The sequence below is a fragment of the Chiloscyllium punctatum genome, chromosome 6, assembly GCF_047496795.1.
Source record: "Chiloscyllium punctatum isolate Juve2018m chromosome 6, sChiPun1.3, whole genome shotgun sequence".
NCBI classification, from domain to species: Eukaryota; Metazoa; Chordata; class Chondrichthyes; order Orectolobiformes; family Hemiscylliidae; genus Chiloscyllium; species Chiloscyllium punctatum.
Window position 1 is genome coordinate 5,178,982 of NC_092744.1, and position 21,314 is coordinate 5,200,295.

Consider the following 21,314-nt stretch of genomic DNA (forward strand, 5'->3'; position numbering starts at 1 on the left):
AATGAACATGAGGCTTTTGGCGAATGATGAATGCGTCTTTTGCCCCATACACGCACTTTTATTCTGAAAATAGTCTGAAATGTGAGGATGTAACCAACAGAAACTATTGAGTTTTCTCTGAAGTGATCCATCAAATGTTTCTGGTCTTAACTGGTAATTGGACAGTAGCTTGCACTGTAGTTGCCTGCCTCGATTTCGTCATGGCGGTCTGTCTATCTGAAATGGCCATGATGTGGAGGTGTTGGGGTTGGACTGGGTTGGACAAAGTTTAAAAATCTCTCAACGCCAGGTTATAGTCCGACATGAACCTGTTGGATAAAACCTAGTGTTCTGTGAATTGGTCCAGTGCAAAGTATTTACATAAGGTATTCCAAACTTTAGGTGCCTGACCTTTTACTCAACAATGCTTTGTGTTACCATAACCATTTTCAGATTCTCATTCCTTCCTTTTGAACGACATAATTTTCATGAAGTAAGTGCAGCTTGCATTAGCCAAGCTGAAATGAATAACTTCACACAAGTAGAAGGTGGTGAGGACTGCAGATGCTGGAGAGTTGGAATTGATAGTGTGACATTGGAAAAGGCACAGCAGGTCAGGCAACCTCCAAGGAGCAGGCGAGTTGATATTTTGAGTAGGACCCTTCAACGTCGATTCTCCTCCTCGAATGCTGTCTGACCTGCTTTGCTATTTCCAGCATCGCACTTTATACAACTTTCGCAAGGTTTGTGAAGGTTTGTAGCTCAGGTTGAAGTTTAGGGTGTAGGTTTGCTTGCTGAGCTGTAGGTTTGATATCTAGATGTTTCATTACCTGGCGAGGTAACATCATCAGTGGCGACCTCCAAGTGAAGCGAAGCTGTTGTCTCCTGCTTTCTATTTATATCTTTTCTCCTGGATGGGGTTCCTGGGGTTTGTGGTAATGTCATTTCCTGTGTTTTTTTCTGAGGGGTTGACAGATGGCATCTAGATCTATGTGCTTGTTTATGGCATTGTGGTTGGAGTGCCAGAGAATTCCTAAAGGCCTGGCACTCCAACCACAACGCCATAAACAAACGCATAGATCTAGATGCCATCTATCAACCCCTCAGAAAATGAACAGGAAATGACATCACCACAAACCCCAGGAACCCCATCCAGGAGAAAAGATATAAATAGAAAGCAGGAGACAACAGCTTCGCTTCACTTGGAGGTCGCCACTGATGATGTTACCTAGCCAGGTAATGAAACATCTGGATATCAAACCTACATTTGGCAGCTAGCTAATATAAAATTAGTGTTTATGATAACTTGTAACATTGTAGTCAGATTAACTTGAGGTTTTGAACTGAAAGCTGATGATCGTTTCGACAAAAGCTGAAATTCTGGTGAGGTGCAATACTGGCTGTATGCAGAGCCTGCCGGATTCTGACTGTAATCCTTATGTCTTTTCACTTTTACTGAATTCTTTTGGTTCTACTTTTATTTTTAAAACCTGTTTCTTGGCCAATACCAGTTGTATTATAAAGTCGAAGCAATTATTCAGAACTGCTTGGAACAAGGATAAAACTGCTCATCAGCTAACTACCTTAATTGTGCTGTCAGGTAGCCAAGAAGGGACCAGATACATCCATAATCCCCGGGGCCTTTTCCCTGTCCCTTTCGGAAGGAATACAAAGCCGGCACATGTGGCTAAAGTGAAAATGAAATTGCGATTTTTGGGCAAGTTTTTGGCCAAAGCGATCATGGACTTTCGATTGGTATGTTTTACTGGTAACTATGACTGTATGAATCTGCAAGCAATTGAGAATGCTTATTACAAATTGTGTGCAAGTTTATAAGTTGGTAATAGTACTTTACTGTAAGCAACAGTAAATTGATGTAGGAATTGAGGCTGGAGACTGTTTTACAAAGCTATTTCTGGTTTTCTGTAACTGTCTGTAATTATTATAGCCAGATAAGATTATCTTACACAATTCACTTTGGCTTTAAATTGGAGTTATGACATTTGATTTAGTCCCATATCAAAGAAAATTGCAGAAAATAATTGCTTAAGGTGTAATGATGATATATTAGCATCAATAGAAGATTGACAAGCTAACAGCATGTAGCTTGCATAATTAATCTTTGTTGGATGTGACGAGTGAAGTCCAGGGATTTGTGCTTGGTGCCCCAACAGCTAACAGCATAAATCTGTGACTCTGAGACTGGTGAAAGCATAGTAGCTAAACCAGCATATGACACGAAAGTTAGGAAGGAAAGTTGTTTTGAAGGAGACAGGAGTTTGCATGAAGTAATCAAAAATAGGGATAGACTTAAAACAACCAACTGCAGATACTGGAAATCTGAAACAATTCTTGGTGAACTTTAAGTTTGGCAGCATCAAAGTAGGGATTTTCGGTCACCCGCAATTTGGAGACCACATCTCAAACACTGTGCAGTTTTAGTCTCCTTATTTACTGAAGAATGTAAATGCATTGGAGGTAGTTCAGGAGATTTACAAGGTAAGTATCTAGAAAGAGTAAGTTGTCTTATGAGGATTCGTTGGATAAGCTAATCTTTATTCTCTTTGGAGTTCAAATGAGTGAGAAGTGAATTGATTGAAGTCTATAAAATCCTGAATTGCCTGAGGTTGGACCTGGAAAGGGTATTTCTTTTCTAAGTCCAAAACGAGGGAGCACTCATTCAAAATGAGGGATTACACTTCAATGACAGAAGTTTTTGATAGTTGTGGAACTTTGCCCCTCCAGGTAGTGAAAGCAGGATTGTAGAATTTTTTTTTAAGGTCGAATAGATTCTAATAATCAAAGGAATCGATGTTTATTGGGAAAGATGGGGAAAACAATTTGGCGATGATCGTATTGAATCGATAGCAAAGCAGGCTTAAGTTGCCAAATGGCTGTCTCCTGTTTTATTAAAAATGCTTGTGTACTCAGTGGTATTACCGCTGATGAATCCAGAACATCCTTGGCGTCAGCATTGAACAGAAACGGAACTGGACCTGCCAAAAAAATGCTAGGGGAAAATTTGGAGAGGCAGTGTTGTTGTGGAAATGTCATTGGGCATCTTAAATAAAAATTGGCTGTTAATTGTTCAAATTTTTAAAAATGTCATCTAGTTCACCAGTGTCCCTTTTTTAGGGAAGGAAATGTGCTATCCCTACCTTTTCTGGTCTACGTAGGACTCTAAACTCATCACAATGTACTTAACTCTTAACTGCCTTTAAGACAATTAGATATGGGCATCTCATAATGCCCGATCCAGTGGAACCCACATCCCATGAACAAGTATTTTTTAAAAAGTGATTGCAAGAGCAGAGTCTGAGGCAGATCCCCCACCTGACTCCTCCATGTGTCTGCAATGTGTCTCTTAGGGTTGTGATGGCACACACTCCACTTGCCTGGTTGGCGCTTCATTCATTTATACTCAAAACCTTTATTGACACCTCAGTTGGCACCTTGAGTATTCATTCCACCCAACACAGTCACACAGTGGCAGTAATGTGTTATCTGCAAGACATGGTCCAACCACTCACTATTGTCCAAGGAACCTTACCTTCCAAAGCTGCAAAATCTACAACTTAGAAAGACAAGGGCAGTATGAATCTGGGAGCATCTGCAAATTCCCCTCCAGTTCCATCCTGACTTAAGGTTGTTCCTTCAGTGCCACTGGGTCAAAATCCTCAAACTCGCTAACAGTAAATGTGGGTATAGCTCCATCTTATGAATGGAGCAGTTCGAGAAGGAGTCACCATCTACTCAAGTAGGAGACCAGAAAGATGGAATTATTGAGCTTTCTTGAATGTTGACAATCACTTTACCGTAATTGAGGTAAAGCATGAGACAAAGGGCACTAATTCATCACCTATTTCTAGGTCCAGATTATTTTCTTTATCTTTACTCGTGGGGCATGGGCTTCCTGAGTGGACTAACATTTTTACCTGTTTCTAATTGCTTATAAGGTAGTGGTGAGCTTGAGACTTTGTGGCCATAGTTACAACTCAATGACTTGCAAAACCATTTCAGAGGACTTTACAGCAGACCCACAGTACTTTTCCAATACCAACTAACTTTGCACTGATCTTGAGAGCAATATTATAGGAGTTGGTCTGTGAAAAGCATTCTGGGGGGGGGCGGGGAAGCTTTACTATTGGCAGGAAATACAAGTTCCCTCACCGGTTATGCACCAGGCAGTTGGGCAACATCTGAAAGGTTCCCTCAACCGTTTTCAAAGCACCTGTTTTGTAAATTGTGCGAGTAAGTTGAACTTGCCTCTCTGTAGTTAACAGAACATTTCTGTATCACTTGAGAGCAGATATTGAGGAAGGACCTCCATTTTTATCTGTAAAATGTTTAAGTAAATTAGAAAAATTTCTGATGAGAGCCCTGCATAGACTTTTATTTAGGCAGCAATCTAGTGGCAGCTGTTAGTTGAACAGATTCCACTGCTAATTCACTTGTGGGATAGTTAGCTGCCAAGAGGATTTTTCTAATAATTGATCAGGTAAAGTTCTTTTCAGTAAAAATAAAATCTCTTCCAACAGATCAGTAACTAGAAAGTGACTTAGAGCTATTGCAGAAAGGTTTCCAAATTGAAACTTCTGAATTAGCTTGTCATATATTTCAGTCCGTTGTTCTGCCATGTTCCAGTGATTGTCCAAATGAGGCTTAAAAAAAGAACGAAGGGGTCAAATTAACTATAATTATAATTAGGTGATGGACTACTTGCCCTCAGCTGAATTTCAATTGTGTAAAAGCTCAAAGTCTGTAATAAGGACACATCTGTTAGCAAGTTATAATAATTAATACACTGTATATTTTCCTAAAAATCTTATTCTTAAAGATCAATAGTCACAGAAGTGGGGTTCTGCATGGAGCATTGAATTTTTTCGTATGCATAGATATTCAGAGATGACGTTGCAGTCACTATCTGTTCGTATAAAAATCATCTCATCATTGAACTGCAAGTTTACATTACTGTGCTTTTATTCTGTTCAAAATCAATTCCGTTTATTGCAAAGTAGCCAATTAAGGTGTATATAATGGAACTACATAATAGATTTTAAACTGGACATTCAAAAGACTTCTGCATTCAACTTTGAGATTTGGAATCTGTATCTTATTCTGTGGTGCATCTCACTGCGTTATGCATCGCAGACTTGCAGTGACTTGTTTTAGTGAAACGTATAATGCGGATCCTGAATTGGGATAAGTATGTTTACATTGAGTTTGTAAATGCCTGTTCATTGTGTAACTTCACTTTTTTTATTACCCCTTCCTCCTGTCCTGGCTTGCTTTCTGAATCACTGTCTCTGTGCCTCTGTGTGTGTGCCCTCCACACCCCCCCCCCCCCCCCTCCCCTGCCGTGTGTCTGCGCACGCCCCCCTCTGTGTGTGTATGTGCCTCTCACTCACCACCCCCACCACCACCATTTGTTTTGAACAGTTGGATTTGCCTCTTAGTCTATCATTTTACAAATGGATGCTGCGGCAAGAAATTTCCCTCTGCTCCCATGACCTCTTCAACATTGATCCAGTTGTAGCAAAATCAATTTGTCATCTTGAGGATATCATAAAACAAAAGAAGAAATTAGAGCAGGACAGATCACAGGTAAGAATGAACAATGTCAGCAAGTTTTGAGAAGATGTGTAGCTTGGACTGAGGTTCTGGATATAGGTTTACTCGCTGAGCTGGAAGGTTCATTTTCAGACGTTTTGTCACCATACTAGTAACGTAGTGAACCTCCGGATGAAGCTTCATCCAGAGGGTCACTGATGATACCTAGTATCGTGACAAAACGTCTGAAAATGAACCTTCCAGCTCAGTGACCAAACCTACACCCATCAGCAATGTCAATTTGACCATTTTGCTTCCTGGCGTCCTTTATCCTTGCACCTGAAACAAGTGCATTTCTGGCATTCTGCACAAAAGAATATCTGACTTAAAGGGCAGTTTTGTTTGATTACCTTTGCAAAAAATGTAGACCGCTAAATTAAATATTATGGGTTAGCGCAATTCCCTTTTTAATAAAGTATCTCTTTTGCTTTCCCCAAAAACATTATGCTATTCTGTCTGTTTACACCAAGAAGTGGGCACTTTCGGGTTTGAGAAATTCAGAGGAAATGGAACAACGGTTTTCCCATATGTTGTATGACTCTTACTGGACTAATTTTCCCTGTACTTTGAGTTCTCCAAAATGTTGGATATTGCTGTTTGTAAATAGAAAAACATGTATGTTTAGGGCTCCTGATAAGGAATGTTCATTTATCAAGTTTTCTCATTCATTTATGGTTTATCTGCCAGGTTTTGCAATGGCATTTTGAGAATTAACCTGTGTTACTTGGCATGTCCAATGAGACAAACTCCAGTCAACACTCCTCTTAGAGATAAGGCAGTCCAGTTTTCATTTTCCAAATTTGTTTTGCAACAAATTTCCCTCAACTGAATTGCACTTGTTGACTGAAGTGAATATCAGGTTGCTGAGCATGTTCTCATTTTCCAAATGCTGCCAAGTGCACACTTGCTAAGTTCCCTAATGAGCTTGTTGTTTAGTTCATGACTTGAAATGTGACAGTGACCTTACCTTGCAGAGTTGGCTGAGTCTTAGAGTTTGGCAGATGGCCAGCTGATCTTCTGTGATCAATTTCTAAGGGCGATTTGACCCAGTTCTTTTCTCTTTGAACATCCCGTGCACATTTGGTGGAAAATTAAAACATTGACATTACCCAAGGGCAGGTATTTAGAGCATATCACTAGATTAGATTTAATGTTGTCAATGTGGATCTCTTGATAGAGCAAAGAATGTCTTCAACAGGCTCTGGAAAGCCTCAATATGAATGGCTGCTCTGTAGAAGATCTTGGACTGGACTTCACATTACCTGGATATGCCAGTGTTGAACTGAAAAAAGGAGGCAAGGATACAGTTGTCACCATCCACAATTTGGAAGAGTATCTCAGGGTATGTATATAATTTTCATCTGCATAAAGTCAACAGTGAATAAACTTGGACCAAACAAGACCTGTGACAATTAGTGTTCCACAGGGGTCTGTGCTCGATCCACTTTTGTCATTGATATAAATTATTTGGATGATGATATAGAAGGCATGATTAGTACGTTTGCAGATGACACAGATTGGTGGTGTAGTGGACAGTGGAGAAGGTTATCTAAGATTATAAAAAAAATCTTGATCAGTTGGGTCAAAGGGCCGAAGTAGTAGATGGAGTTCAATTTGGATAAATAAAAGATATTGCATTTTGGTAAAACAAGTAAAGACTTGTACAATGAATGGTAGGGCCTTGGGTAGTGTTGTAGAACAGAAAAACCTGTGGTTCAGGTACAGAATTCTTTTGAAGTTGGCATCACAACTAGATAGGGTGGGTAAGGCATTCAGCACACTTGGCTTCATTGCTCATTCCTCAGAGTATAGGAGTTGGGATGTTATGTTGCAGTTGTATAAGAGGTTAGTGAGGCCTTTCTGGAATACTGTGTCCAGTTCTGGCTACCCTGTTATCAGAAGGATATTATTAAGCCGCACAGGGTTGAGAAGAGATTGTCAGGTTTGGAGGATTTGAGTTATAAAGAGTGGCTGGATAGAACATTACAGTGCAGTAGAGGCCCTTCGGCCCTTGATGTTGCACCGCCCTGTCATACTACTCTGAAGCCCATTCCACCTACACTATTCCATGTACGTCCATTTGCCTGTCCAATGACGACTTAAATGCACTTAAACTTGGTGAATCTACTACCGTTGCAGGCAAAGAATTCCATACCCTTACTACTCTCAGTAAAGAAACTACCTCTGACATCTGTCTTATACTTATCTCCCCTCACTTTAAAGTTGTGTCCCCTCGTGTTTGCCGTTCACCTATTTGGAAAAAGGCTCTCCCTGTCCACCCTATCTCACCCTCTGATTATCTTGTATGTCTCTATTAAGTCACTTCTCAACCTTCTCTCTAATGCGAACAGCCTCAAGGCCCTCAGCCTTTTCTCGTAAGACATTCCTTCCACACCAGGCAACATTGGAGTAAATCTCCTCTGCACATATACATACCCTGAGATACTCTTCCAAGTAGAGTCATAGAGTTTTACAGCACGGAAACAGACCCTTCAGTCCAACTCGTCCATGCCGACCAGATATCTTAACCTAGTCGAGTTCCACTTGCCAGCACCCAGCCCATATCCCTCCAAACCCTTCCTATTCATATACCCATTCAAATGCCTTTTAAATGTTGTAATTGTCCCAGCCTCCACCACTTCCTCTGGCAGCTCATTCCATACATGCTCCACTCTCTGCGTGAAAAAGTTGCCCCTTAGGTCTCTTTTATATCTTTCCCATCTCCCTAAACCTATGTCTTCTAGTTATGGACTCCCCCACCCCAGGGAAAAGACTTGTCTATTTATCCTATCCATGCCCCTCATAATTTTATAAACCTCTATAAGGTCACCCCTCAGCCTCCGATGCTCCAGGGAAAACAGCCCCAGCCTGTTCAGCCTCTCCCCATCCTCCAACCCTGGCAACACCCTTGTAAATCTTTTCTGAACCCTTTCAAGTTTCACAACAACCTTCCGATAGGAAGGAGACCAGAATTGCGGGCAATATTCCAACAATGGCCTAACCAATGTCCTGTACAACCGCAACATGACCTCACAACTGCTATACTCAATACTCTGACCAATAAAGGAAAGCATACCAAACGCCGCCTTCATTATCCTATCTACCTGCAACTCCACTTTCAAGGAGCTATGAACCTGCACTCCAAGGTCTCTTTGTTCAGCAACACTCCCTAGGACCTTACCATTAAGTGTAGAAGTCCTGCTAAGACTTGCTTTCCCAAAATGCAGCACCTCACATTTATCTAAATTAAACTCCATCTGCCACTTCTCAGCCCATTTGCCCATCTGATCAAGATCCTGTTGTAATCTGAGGTAGCCTTCTTCGCTGTCCATTACACCTCCAATTTGGTGTCATCTGCAAATTTACTAACTACACCTCTAACTCACATCCAAATAATTTATATAAATTATGGAAAGTAGTGGACCAAGCACTGATCCTTGTGGCACCTCCATGCGTCACAGGCCTCCAGTCTGAAAAACAACCCTCCACCACCACCCTTGGTCTTCAACCTTTGAGCCAGTTGTGTATTGAAATTACTAGTTCCCCCTGTATTCCATGAGATCTAACCTTGCTAACCAGTCTCCCATGGGGAACCTTGTCGAACGCCTTACTGAAGTCCATATAGATCACGTCTACCGCTCTGCCCTCATCAATCCTTTTTGTTCATTTTATCAAAATCTCAAGTTTGTGAGATGTGATTTCCCACGCATAAAGCCATGTTGACTATCCCTAATCAGTCCTTGCCTTTCCAAATACATGTACATCCTGTCCCTCAGGATTCACTCCAGCAACTTGCCCACCACTGACGTCAGGCTCACTGGTCTATAGTTCCCTGGCTTGTCCTTACTACCTTTCTTAAGTAGTGGTACCACATTAGCCAATTCCAGTTTTCCAGCACCTCACCTGTGACTATTGATAAAAATATCTCAGCAAGAAGCCCAGCAATCGCGTAGCTTCCAGCAGAGTTCTAAGGTATACCTGATCAGGTCCTGGAGGTTTATCCACTTTTATGCATTTCAAGATATCCAGGACTTCCTCTGTAATAAGGGCATTTTTCAAGTTGTCACAGTCTGTTTCCCGACATTCTGTATTTTCCATGTTCTCCTCCTCAGTAAATACTGATGCAAAATACTCATGTAGTATCTCCCCCATTTTCTGCAGCTCCACACAAAGACCGCCTTTTGCTCTTTGGGCCCTATTCTCTCCCTAGTTACCCTTTTATCCTTAATATATTTGTTATAAACCCTTTGGATTCTCCTTAACCTTATTTTCCAAAGCTATCTCATGTTCCCTTTTTGCCCTCCTGATTTCCCTCTTCAATATACTCCTCCTGCCTTTATACTCTTCTAAGGGTTTACTTGATCTATCCTGTCTATACCTCTCATATGTTTGCTTCCTTTTTCTTGACCAACCCCTCAATTTCTTTAATCATCCAACATTGCCTCCACCTACCAGCCTTTCCCTTTCCCACTAACAGGAATATACAGTCTCTGAACTTTTGTTATCTCATTTCTGAAGGCTTCCCATTTTCCATCCATCCCTTGACCTGCAAGCATCTGCCCCCAATCAGCTTTTTAACATTCTTTTCTAATACAATCTAAATTAGCCTTCCTCCAATTTAGAATTTCAACTTTTAGATCTGGTCTATCCTTTTCCATCACTACTTTAAAACTAATAGAATTATGGTCGCTGGCCCCAAAGTGTTTCCCCCACTGACACCTCAGTCACCTGTCCTGCCCTGTTTTCCCAAGAGTAGGTCAAGTTTTGAGTCTTCTCTAGCAGGTACATTCATATACTGGATCAGAAAATTTTCTTGTACACACTTAATAAATTCCTCTCCATCTAAACCCTTAACACTATGGCAGTCCCAGTCTAGGTTTGGAAAGTTAAAATCTCCTACCACAACCACCCTATTATTCTTACAGATAACTGAAATCGCCTTACAAATTTGTTTCTCAATTTCCTGCTGACTCTTTGGGGTCTATAATGCAATCCTAATAAGGTGATCATCCCTTTCTTATTTCTCAAATAACTTCCCTGGATGTATTTCCAGGAATATCCTCCCTCAGCACAGCTGTAATGCTATCCCTTATCAAAAACACCACACCCCTCCTCTCTCGCCTCCCTTTCTAAACTTCCTGTAGCATTTGTATCCTGGAACATTAAGCTGCCAGTCCTATCCATCCCTGAGCCATGTTTCTGTAATTGCTATAATATTGCAGTCCCATGTTCCTAACCCTGCCTTGAGTTCATATGCCTTCCCTGTTAGGCCTCTTGCATTGAAATAAATGCAGTTTAATTTCAGTCCTACCTTTGTTCTCTGCTTTGTCCCTGCCTACCCTGACTGACTCGCTTCTTCTCTCAATTTTTAAAATCACAACACCAGGTTGTAGTCCAACAGGTTTATTTGGAAGCACTAGCTTTCGGAGCGCTGCTTCAGGTGGTTGTGGATGAAGGAGAAACAGTCTGAAAGCTAGTGCTTCCAAATAAACCTGTTGGACTATAACCTGGTGTTGTGATTTTTTTAACTTTATACACCCAGTCCAACACCAGCATCTCCAAATCTTTCTCAGCTGTACCAGTCTCTGGTTGATCTTGAATCCCCTGGGTCCAATGCCCCTCAACTTATTAGTTTAAATCCTCCTGAGCAGTTCTAGCAAATTTCCCTGCCAGTATATTAGTCTCCTCCTCCTAATTCAGGTGCAATCCATTCTTCTTGTACAGGTACTTCTACCCCAAAAGAGATTCCAATGATCCAAAAATGTGAATCCTTCTCCCATACACCAGCTGCTCAGCCATGCATTCATCTGCTCAATCCTCACTAGCTCATAGCACCGGAAGTAATTCAGATATTACTACCCTCGAAGACCTCCTCTTCAAATTCCTGCCTAACTCTCTCTCTGTTCTCCCTTCATAATCTCATCCTTTTCCCTTCTTATGTCGTTGGTTCCAATGTGTACAGTGACCTCCTGCTGGTCCCCCCTCCCCTTTTTGAGAACATTCTGCACCCTCTCTGAGACATCCTTGATCCTGGCACCAAGGAGGCAACACCATTCTGAGTTTTTTTTTTGCTGCTGCCCACAGAAACGTCTATCTATGCCTCCGACTCAAGGGTCCCCGAACACAATCGGTCACTTGGAACCCAACATAACCTACATTACATTGGAGCCTGTCTTGATACTAGAAACTTAGCTGTTTGTGCTACCTTCCCCCAAGAATCTATCACCCCTACGTTTTCCAAAACAGCATACTTGTTTGAAATGAAGATAGTGACAGAAGACTCCTGCAATACCTGCCTACCTCTTACCCTTCCTGGAAATAACCCATCTATGTGACTCTCTGGGTTTTCTCCCTTCCTATAACTGCCATCCATCACACCCCCTTGGTCTTGTAAATTCCTCATTGCCTCTAACTCCAACAATAGACAATAGACAATAGACAATAGATGCAGGAGTAGGCCATTCTGCCCTTCGAGCCTGCACCGCCATTCAATATGATCATGGCTGATCATTCCTAATTAGTATCCTGTTCCAGCCTTATCTCCATACCCCTTGACTCCACTATCTTTAAGAGCTCTATCCAATTCTTTCTTAAAAGAATCCAGAGACTGGGCCTCCACTGCCCTCTGGGGCAGAGCATTCCACACAGCCACCACTCTCTGTGTGAAGTAGTTTCTCCTCATCTCTGTCCTAAATGGTCTACCCCGTATTTTTAAGTTGTGTCCTCTGGTTCGGCACTCCCCCATCAACGGAAATATGTTCCCTCCTGCCAGAGTGTCCAATCCTTTCATAAGCCTATACGTTTCAATCAGATCCCCTCTCAGTCTTCTAAACTCAAGGGTATACAAGCCCAGTCGCTTCAGTCTTTCCGTGTAAGGCAATCCTGCCATTCCAGGAATTGACCTCGTGAACCTACGCTGCACTCCCTCAATAGCCAGAATGTCTTTCCTCAAATTTGGAGACCAGAACTGTACACAGTACTCCAGGTGTGGTCTCACCAGGGCCCTGTACAGCTGCAGAAGCACCTCTTTGCTTCTATACTCAATCCCTCTTGTTACGAAGGCCAGCATGCTATTAGCCTTCTTCACGACCTGCTGTACCTGCATGCTTGCCTTCATTGACTGGTGTACAAGAACACCCAGATCTCTCTGAACAGCCCCTTTACCTAATTTGATACCATTGAGGTAGTAATCTGCCTTCCTGTTCTTGCCACCAAAGTGGATAACCAGACATTTATCCACATTAAACTGCATCTGCCATGCATCTGCCCACTCACCTAACTTGTCCAGGTCACCCTGTAATCCCCTAACATCCTCATCACATTTCACCCTACCACCTAGCTTTGTGTCATCAGCAAATTTGCTAATGTTATTGCTGATACCATCTTCTATATCATTTACATATATTGTAAAAAGCTGCGGTCCCAGCACGGATCCCTGCGGTACCCCACTGGTCACTGCCTGCCATTTCGAAATGGAGCCGTTAATCACTACCCTTTGTTTCCTATTAGCCAACCAATTCTCTATCCAATCTAGTACTTTGCCCCCAATCCCGTGCGCCCTAATTTTACTCACTAACCTCTTGTGTGGGACTTTATCAAAAGCTTTCTGAAAGTCCAGGTACACTACATCCACTGGATCTCCATTCAATTTGATAGGATTCACAACCAGCAACATTTATTGCAGATATAATCCTCAGTAACATGTAAACTCTCCCTAAATTCCCACATCCGACAAGAAGAGCATATCACTCTACTAAGGGCCATTTTTGCTTCTTTCAATCTACAGACCCAGAAAATAGTACTGTCTTATTCCTCTACAAAACACTGCTCCGGGCTAACTTAACACTTATGACTTCAGAGACATATCTCAATAAAACATATAATCAATAAAGAATGCACTCTATTGTAGATTTACAGCAAGGCTATGCTTAAAACTATTCACTTACCTGTTTGTATTGTGGGGCTCTTCCACTGGCACATAGGGCATCGGAGTATGGCCTTATATAAGGGTATAGATAAGGTGAATGGCCGGTGTCTCTTCCTGAAGGGATTTCAAGACTAGGGGACACATTTTTAAGGTGAGCGGAGAGATTTTTAAAAAAGACGAGGCATATCTTTTTACAGAGAGGGTGGTTCTCGTGGAATGAACTTCCTGAGGAAATGGATGTGGATGCAATTACAATGTTTAAAAGGCATTTGGATGAATACAGGAATAGGAAAGCTTTGAAGGGATTTGGACAAGGAGCAAGCAGGTGGGTCTAGTTCAGTTTGGGATTATGTTCTGATGGCTCTGTTTCTGTGCTGTGTGACTCTGACTAAGGGGCATATTTTAAAGGTGAGAGAAGAAAAGATTTTAAAGAAGTGAGGGGCAATTTTTCATAGTGGTTAGTATATGGAATGAACTTCAAGAGGGAGTGCGTGAACTTCAAGAGGGAGTGGTGGATGTGGGTACAGTTGCAACATTTGAAAGACATTTAGGTAAATGCATGAAGAAAAAAATATGTGGAGTGATGTGGGCCAAGTGCAGGCAGGTGGGACTAGATTAGTTTGGGATTATGCTTGGTGTGGGGTTGTTGAACTGGAAGATTGCTTTCCGTGCTGTGTGACACTGGAGAGGCAAAAGTCTGCTCTGCCTTTCAGTTCATCAGTGATTTGATTATTCTTGTATGCCACTTTTGTGCTGGTTACCCCTTATCATTGATTTGCTTGCTGATTTGAAAGCCTGTATACTGAAGGATCGAGCCCTCTGCAGGAAAGAATGCCACAAATTGGCTACCTGTTGGGAGAAGAAATGTTCATCTCTGTCCTAACTGGGCAAGCCCTGACTCTGAGATGATGCCCTCTGGTCCCAGACTGTCCCACAAAACAAAATAACCTCTTCACAACTGTCATGTCAAGCCCTCCTACGAATCTCATGTTTCAATAAGGTCTCTCTCCCAAATTCCAATGACTACAGGCCCAACCTACTCGATCTCTTGTCACAAAATCTCTCCAGACTCAGGATCAACCTGATGAGCCTTGTCTGAACTGCCAAGGGGACCATAGCTGTTCACAATAATATAGGTCGGCTCTAACCAGTGCCTTTTTTGTCGATAGTTTAGCAAGAATTCTCCAATTTTTATACACTTCTGAAATAATAGCCTTGACTGAAGTCAGTTTGCTGAACATGGGATGCTAGCTTTTTGTGATTTTATTTTTCTGGCATGGAGAAACTCCCCAAACACTCTGCTGCAGATTTCATTTTCAATAATATCATGCTGCTCTGTTCTTCCTTCTAAGCTGTATCTTCACATTTTCCATCTGTCAAATGTTTGCCCGCCCACCTCAGCCTGACTATATTCCTTTTGTAGCACCCACCTGTTTTTGTCATCCACAGACTTGGCAGTAGTACATTTACTTTCCTCACTTACATCATTAAATAATTCTGGCCCCAGCACAGATCACCGTCCCATTCCAGCTTGTTGACCTAAAAATGTCCCCCTTATCCCAACGCTATCTTCTATTAGTCAGGCAAACGTTTTATCATGCTTCAAAAATTACCCCCCTGCCTAATATTGTGGACCCTTATTCCGGAACCTAATGTGTAGTACCTATTGAATGCCTTTTGGAAATACAACTGTATTAAATATCTTGATTCCCCCTCTCTTTATTCTGCTTGCTATTTTCACGAAGAATTCTCGTCAATTTGTCCAGCATGATTTCCCCTTTATGAAGCCATGCTGAACTCTGCTTGAGGATAGCATATATTTCTAATTTCTGGATTAGTGGTGCTGGAAGAGCACAGCAGTTCAGGCAGCATCCGACTGCTCCTCGGATGCTGCCTGAACTGCTGTGCTCTTGCAGCACCACTAATCCAGAATCTGGTTTCCAGCATCTGCAGTCATTATTTTTACCTATATATTTCTAAATGCTGTGCTCATACATATTTTATAAGGTTTTCCCAGTGACAGCTGTCTATAAGCCTATATTTACATATATTTTTATCTCCCTTTCCTTTTTTTGAAGGAGTGTGTAACATGGCAGTTTTCAAATCCTCAAACTTTTCCTAATGGTTCTTAATGGTAATCTTCTACCTCTGCAGCTATTTCCTTCAATATCCGAGAATGTACTCATCAGGTTCAGGGGACTTGTTGGCACTTAAGCCCTATTAATTCTCTTATACTGTTTCTCTTGTGATAGTTATTGGATTTAATTCCTCCCCATCCTTGATTATTTCATCATCTTCAAATATTGCTATCTTCTACCGTGAAGACTGCAAAGTATTCACTCAGCTCCTAAGCCCCCTCCTAGTTCTTCAGTATTATTTCCTCGGCTTATTTTCTAAGAGTCCTGTGTTCACTTTGACCCCTCACTTCATTTTGAATATATTTTAACTACTGTCAGATTTTATATGACTTGCTACTTTATCCATAAAGTTTCCTGTCTTTTTCCTGACTTTTTGGTATCTTTTGCTGGTTTCCCATTCCTGTGCCTTTAGCCTTATTTTTTTGCCCCATTGTATGTTTATTTTCTGTTTAATTTGGTACTGTCCTGAACTTGGTTAACCATGGTTGCTTTAGCCCCTCCCTTGAATTCTTCCTTACTGGGATATGTCATTTTACTGAAATGACTGCTTTTGTTCCTGGCCTGTTTTCTGCTAAACTCCTTTCCCAGTCGACTGCAGTCAAATCTGCTCTCATTCCTTTGTAATAAGCTTTATTTAAATTTTGCAGAGCTGTTTCTGATCCAAGTGCTAAGGTTTATCATCTTATGGTCCATAAGACTGTAAGGTATAGGAGCTGACTTAGGCTATTTGGTCCTTTGAGTTTGTTCCACCATTCCATCAAGCTGATCATCCTGCCTTTAACCCTTTAATCCTTGATCCCTTTATCAATCAAGAACCTATCTATGTCTTAAATGCATTCAATGACTTGGCTTCCACAATGGGTTCCACAGATTAACTGCCCTCTGGCTGACGAAATTCCTCCTCCTGTCCATACTAAACAGTCATTTCTTCACTTTAAGAATGTTCTCTCGGGTTCAAGTCTCTTCTACAAGTTAAAATACCTTCTCCACATCCAGTCTATCCCGGCCTCAGTATTCTGTAAGTTTCTATCAAAACCTCATCATTCTTGTAAACAAAAACCGAAGTTGCTAGACAAATCAGAGTTAATATTTCAGGTCGTCCTCCAAAACTGTCTTGTAAAGCTCCTCTGGACCCACCCTCCAGCACCAGCGCATTCATCCTTAGATATGGGGGTCAAAACCATGCTCAGTATTCTAAATGCAGTCTGATCAGTGCCATATGCAGCCTCAGCAATATATCTCTACTCTTGTATCCTCTTAAAATGAATGTTGTCATTGCAAAAGCCTGCCATCTGAACCTGCATGTTAACTTTAGGACTCCCAAGTCCCTTTGTGCTTCAGATTTCTGTCACCTTTCCCCATTTAGAAAATAGTCTATACCTCCTCTTCCTACCAAAATGCATAACATCACACTTTCCCACATTGTATTCCATCTGCTACTACTTTGCTCACTCTCCTAGCCTATCTCAATCGTTCTGCAACCTCCGTGCTTTCTCAACGCCACCTTTCCCTCCACATATCTTTGCGGCATCTGCAGACTTAGTAATAATCTCAGTTCCTTCAACCAGGTCAATAATGTGTAATATGAAGTATTGTGGTTCCAACACTAAACCCCTCGTGACAGGCTGCCATCCTGAAAAAGGCTCTTATTTCTACTCTCTGCCTTCTGCTAGTCTGTCAGTCCTCTATCCATGCCAGTGCCTTGCCCTAACATCATGGGCTTTTACATTATTTAGCAGCCTCCTGTGTAGCACCTTGTCAAAGGTCTTCCAGAAATCCAAATAGATTATGCCCACTGGCACTCCTTTGTCTAATGTGCCCATTTCCTCCTCAAAGAATTGTAACATGACCTCCCCTTGATTGAAGCTGTGCTGACTTTGCCCTGTTTTACTATGCACTCCCAAATAGTCTGCAATCTCATCGTTAATGATGGATTCTAAAACATTAACCAACAACCAAGGTCAGGCTAACCAGCCTATAGTTTCAGGTCTTCTGCTTCCCTTTTAAATAGGAATGGCCACTGTTTCCTAGGGTGTCTTGTACTCCGAGATCATTAATTAAACCTGTCTCTTCACACATCACCAAATCCAAAATAGTCTGATCTCTGGCTGGATCCACAGTATATCATCCTAAGCTACCCTACATCCCTTTGCTTTCTGCCTATATTTTCAAAAAGTCACATCCTTTGGGATATTTAGTTTCCAGCTTTGATTTCCTTGCAATCATGCCTCCATAATGGCTATAAGATCATGCAAATTAACTTCTAATTTTGCCGATAATTCATGTAATCTTTGAAACAAAGTATGAGTATTTAAGAGCCACTGATTTATTGTGTAGTCATGTATTTCCACCCTTTGTCCCTGTTTGTAGTTTTTCAATGCTTGTACTTTCTGAGCCTTCGTGTGTGTGTGTGTGTGTCTGTCTGTCTCTCTCTCTCTCTCTGTTCATGTGACCGTGCAGCAAAGCAGCCATATTCTTTGCCTTTTAAGTCTGAGGTTTCCCTTTTAATGACCCCCCACCGCCTTTGCAATTAGTTTAAAGCTTCTGCTACTCAGTAATTTTTTATTTTTGTCTGTGTGGTACAGGCGAAGCCTGTCCCATGGGGCAGCTCCTTCCACTTCAGTGCTAATGCCAACATCCCGTAAGTTGAAACTCATTCTTATGCCAATTTTGTGCCATATCAAATTCGCATTTACCTCGACTTTATTTACGTGTGGCTTGGTTAGTAATCCCACGATTGTAACCTTATAAGGTCTGCTTTTTAATTAAGTTTCAAATTGCTCAAAATCTGTTAGAACCTCCTTTCTAGTACTTTCAATGTCATTGGTAACTTTGCTCCTATGCCTCCAAATATAAAAATCCAGTGGATTCTCTCATTTTCTGTTTCCCAAATCTTTGCAAGTTTCTAATTCGGAACTATGTGAAATATAAAGCACCTAAAATTATTCAGCTATTATTCAGATCATTATATAACTGATGTTTCATGTTGTATCCTATTCAGGAAATCTCGTGCATTGTTTTTTAATAACTGTTATTCACTTGGAATAGCTACATTTCTGCGATCGAACAAAGTTGATTGCAGTTGGACCAAGCAAATGATTTCAATTTGCCTAGCAGTTTCCCCAGAATGAGTTACATGAGTTACATCAGTTGATTTTAAAAGGAAATCCTGATAGGTTTTCATGAGACAGCAATGGTGAAAGATCAGTTTGTCTGCAGCATTGCTGATGACCCTACCTAAGTGTCCTAAATAGGACCTGCTTAGATTGACAACCAGTATTACTTTATTGTGAGACAATTTACATGTTTGTGAGACCATCTACCTGTTTACCATTAGCTATAAGTATGCAGCAAACTAGACATGTACTTAGCTAGTCCAAGGCCATCTCACCAGGAACAATTTTAAAAATGGGTGCAATTTTGTAAATACTCATTCCCATTGAAGTTGGTTTCCTCAAATGCTAAATGTTGTTTTGATGTATTGACACCCTGAAGTATTAATTATTTCAAGGACTTGTGTCATTGGTAATTTAGTCTCTAGTGTTCAAATTCAGCACGTGCACCATCTTTTGTTTTGAAGAAAAAATGCGTTGTTTTCTAACCCTTAGGGGTCACTTCTGATTAAAATTAACTTTTAACACGGGTTGCTCCCTTTTTGAATATAATTTTAATTCATTTTTATCATCTGTTACTTTAAGAATGGAAGAATTATGTTCTCTAACTTGCTGCCCTCTTCAAGATGAAAAGTATTTTGAATGCTTTCATTACTACTAAAGTGCCAGCTTCAGTTCCTTTTCTTAAATGGCCAGTACTTTATTTCCAGTTGTCAAAGTTCCAACATCATTGATGTCTCTCTTCATCTCTGCTACTCCACAGCAGACGTGGATTAGGTCTCTACATGCATTCTGAACATGCTCGATTTTCACTCTGTTGTTTCTCATCCCTCCATTGGCAGTATGTTGGACTATTTGCTTCATGTCCAGTCGTGGATTTGCACTTTCTTCCATTTTTAAATGTTATGAATAATGAGGCAGTCCTCTTCAGATCTTCACTGCTGAAGCATGGAACCCTCAGGTGGATTTCATCCATTTCTCTTCCCATTGTCACATGCTAAAACATGGGTTCACTCACTTTGCATTCTATTGGGCTTAACATTGTAAGGATTGTGTACTTCTAACTCACCATCTCGGACACTAGTCCATTTGTTGTTAAAACTTTAGACTTTGCCTTTGCAACCTGCATACTCATCACTGCATGACTGAATAGCCCCTCATCCTCTAACCTCAGTAAACTTCAACTTAACTAAACTTCTTTTTCCCCTGTATCTTGTACCACCACAAACTTTGTGCCCTTCACCCTGTCCTTTGTGACTTAGGATGACTCCTAGCAATTAAGTTTCTCCAATTCTATTGGCCCACCCCACTCAATACTCTACTTCCGTATTGGTGTCAACTTTTTTCCAATTATATTATCGCTGAAACATTTGACATGTTCATTATTGTAAGTACTTATTCAGTGTAATTGGAGATATGTTTCCTTCTGCAGCTGGTAGTATACTGGACCTTGAATGAAGGAGTTTCTAAGCAGTTTGAATCTTTTCGAGATGGCTTCGAGTCAGTTTTTCCACTCCATCACTTGCAGTATTTTTACCCTGAGGAGGTTAGTTTCTCGTGGCAATATGCTTTCCTAGTCAAAGGTCACCTCACTGGGAACAACTCTAAAAATTGATGCAATTTGCTGTCATAAATACATAGCCGTTCCCATTGAAGTTGGTTTCCACTTAAATACGAATGTTATTTTGATGCAGTGACATTCTGAAGTACCAGCAGTGATTATTGGTTGTACTTAAGACTGCATAAAGCAAACTTTATTGTGCTTCAATAATATTTCTGTCTTGATTACTCAAAATTAAGTCGACTTCTTTGGCTTTCAAATATAAAGTGTTCCAGTTGGTGTTTATAACTTTGTACAGCAAATCCATTTTTCAAGATTGATTTTCTTACATGGCACCTCTGCTCTTAATTTAGAAAATGGAGATTAGTACTATTTAAGATACCATGACGTTGTCTCCTGATGCAATTAAGTATGGAAGTCAGATGTTTGTTCCTAAGTCCCTGTACCCTGTTACATATAAAAGAGCACCAATAATGCAAGACTTACGTACATAGGAAAAGGGATATTTCTTCAGTTGTGGGTATGATATTATGCGATCAGGTGTCATCACAGTAGCTGTTCTCCCATTTTGATTTTGCTGGCAAGCAAAACTATTTGTCTAAATAATGGAAAATTAAATGACAGTTTACTGCTTAATGTAAGTACAACTTGGGTTGGACATTCTGATTGCAAATTTAGGTCCATTATCTTGAGTACCATCTAAATCTCTCTTTGTGTTAACCGGTATTATGATCCTCCATTCTAGCATTCGCTACTGGCTCTCCAGTAATATGCACATCAGTACTGTGATGGTGACTTCCTGCAAATGTTCTTCAACAAAGGTCATCAATTCACAAATGTAGTATTGCAGATAGCATGTGCAAGGTACTGACACATGAACAAGAGGATGGAAATTTGTCTATCTGAGATATTCATAGAATCCCTGCAGTGCAGAAGGAGGCCATTTGGCCTCCAAAGAGCATCCCAGCCTGTAACCCTACATATCC

General features: G+C 41.0%; 1 protein-coding gene across 13 annotated transcripts in view; it reads left to right on the forward strand.

Moving 5' to 3' along the window:
- trip12 (thyroid hormone receptor interactor 12) overlaps positions 1-21,314 on the forward strand; it is a 217,834-nt gene that overhangs the window by 188,375 nt on the left and 8,145 nt on the right. For 12 of the 13 annotated variants that reach the window (XM_072571941.1, XM_072571936.1, XM_072571937.1 and 9 more), the window contains 4 exons: positions 1,580-1,734; positions 5,419-5,583; positions 6,767-6,931; positions 20,200-20,313. In XM_072571941.1, coding sequence (XP_072428042.1) covers positions 1,580-1,734; positions 5,419-5,583; positions 6,767-6,931; positions 20,200-20,313 — 599 coding nt within the window. The remainder of the gene's footprint in view (positions 1-1,579; positions 1,735-5,418; positions 5,584-6,766; positions 6,932-20,199; positions 20,314-21,314) is intronic. The other variant, XM_072571943.1, reaches the window with a different exon arrangement.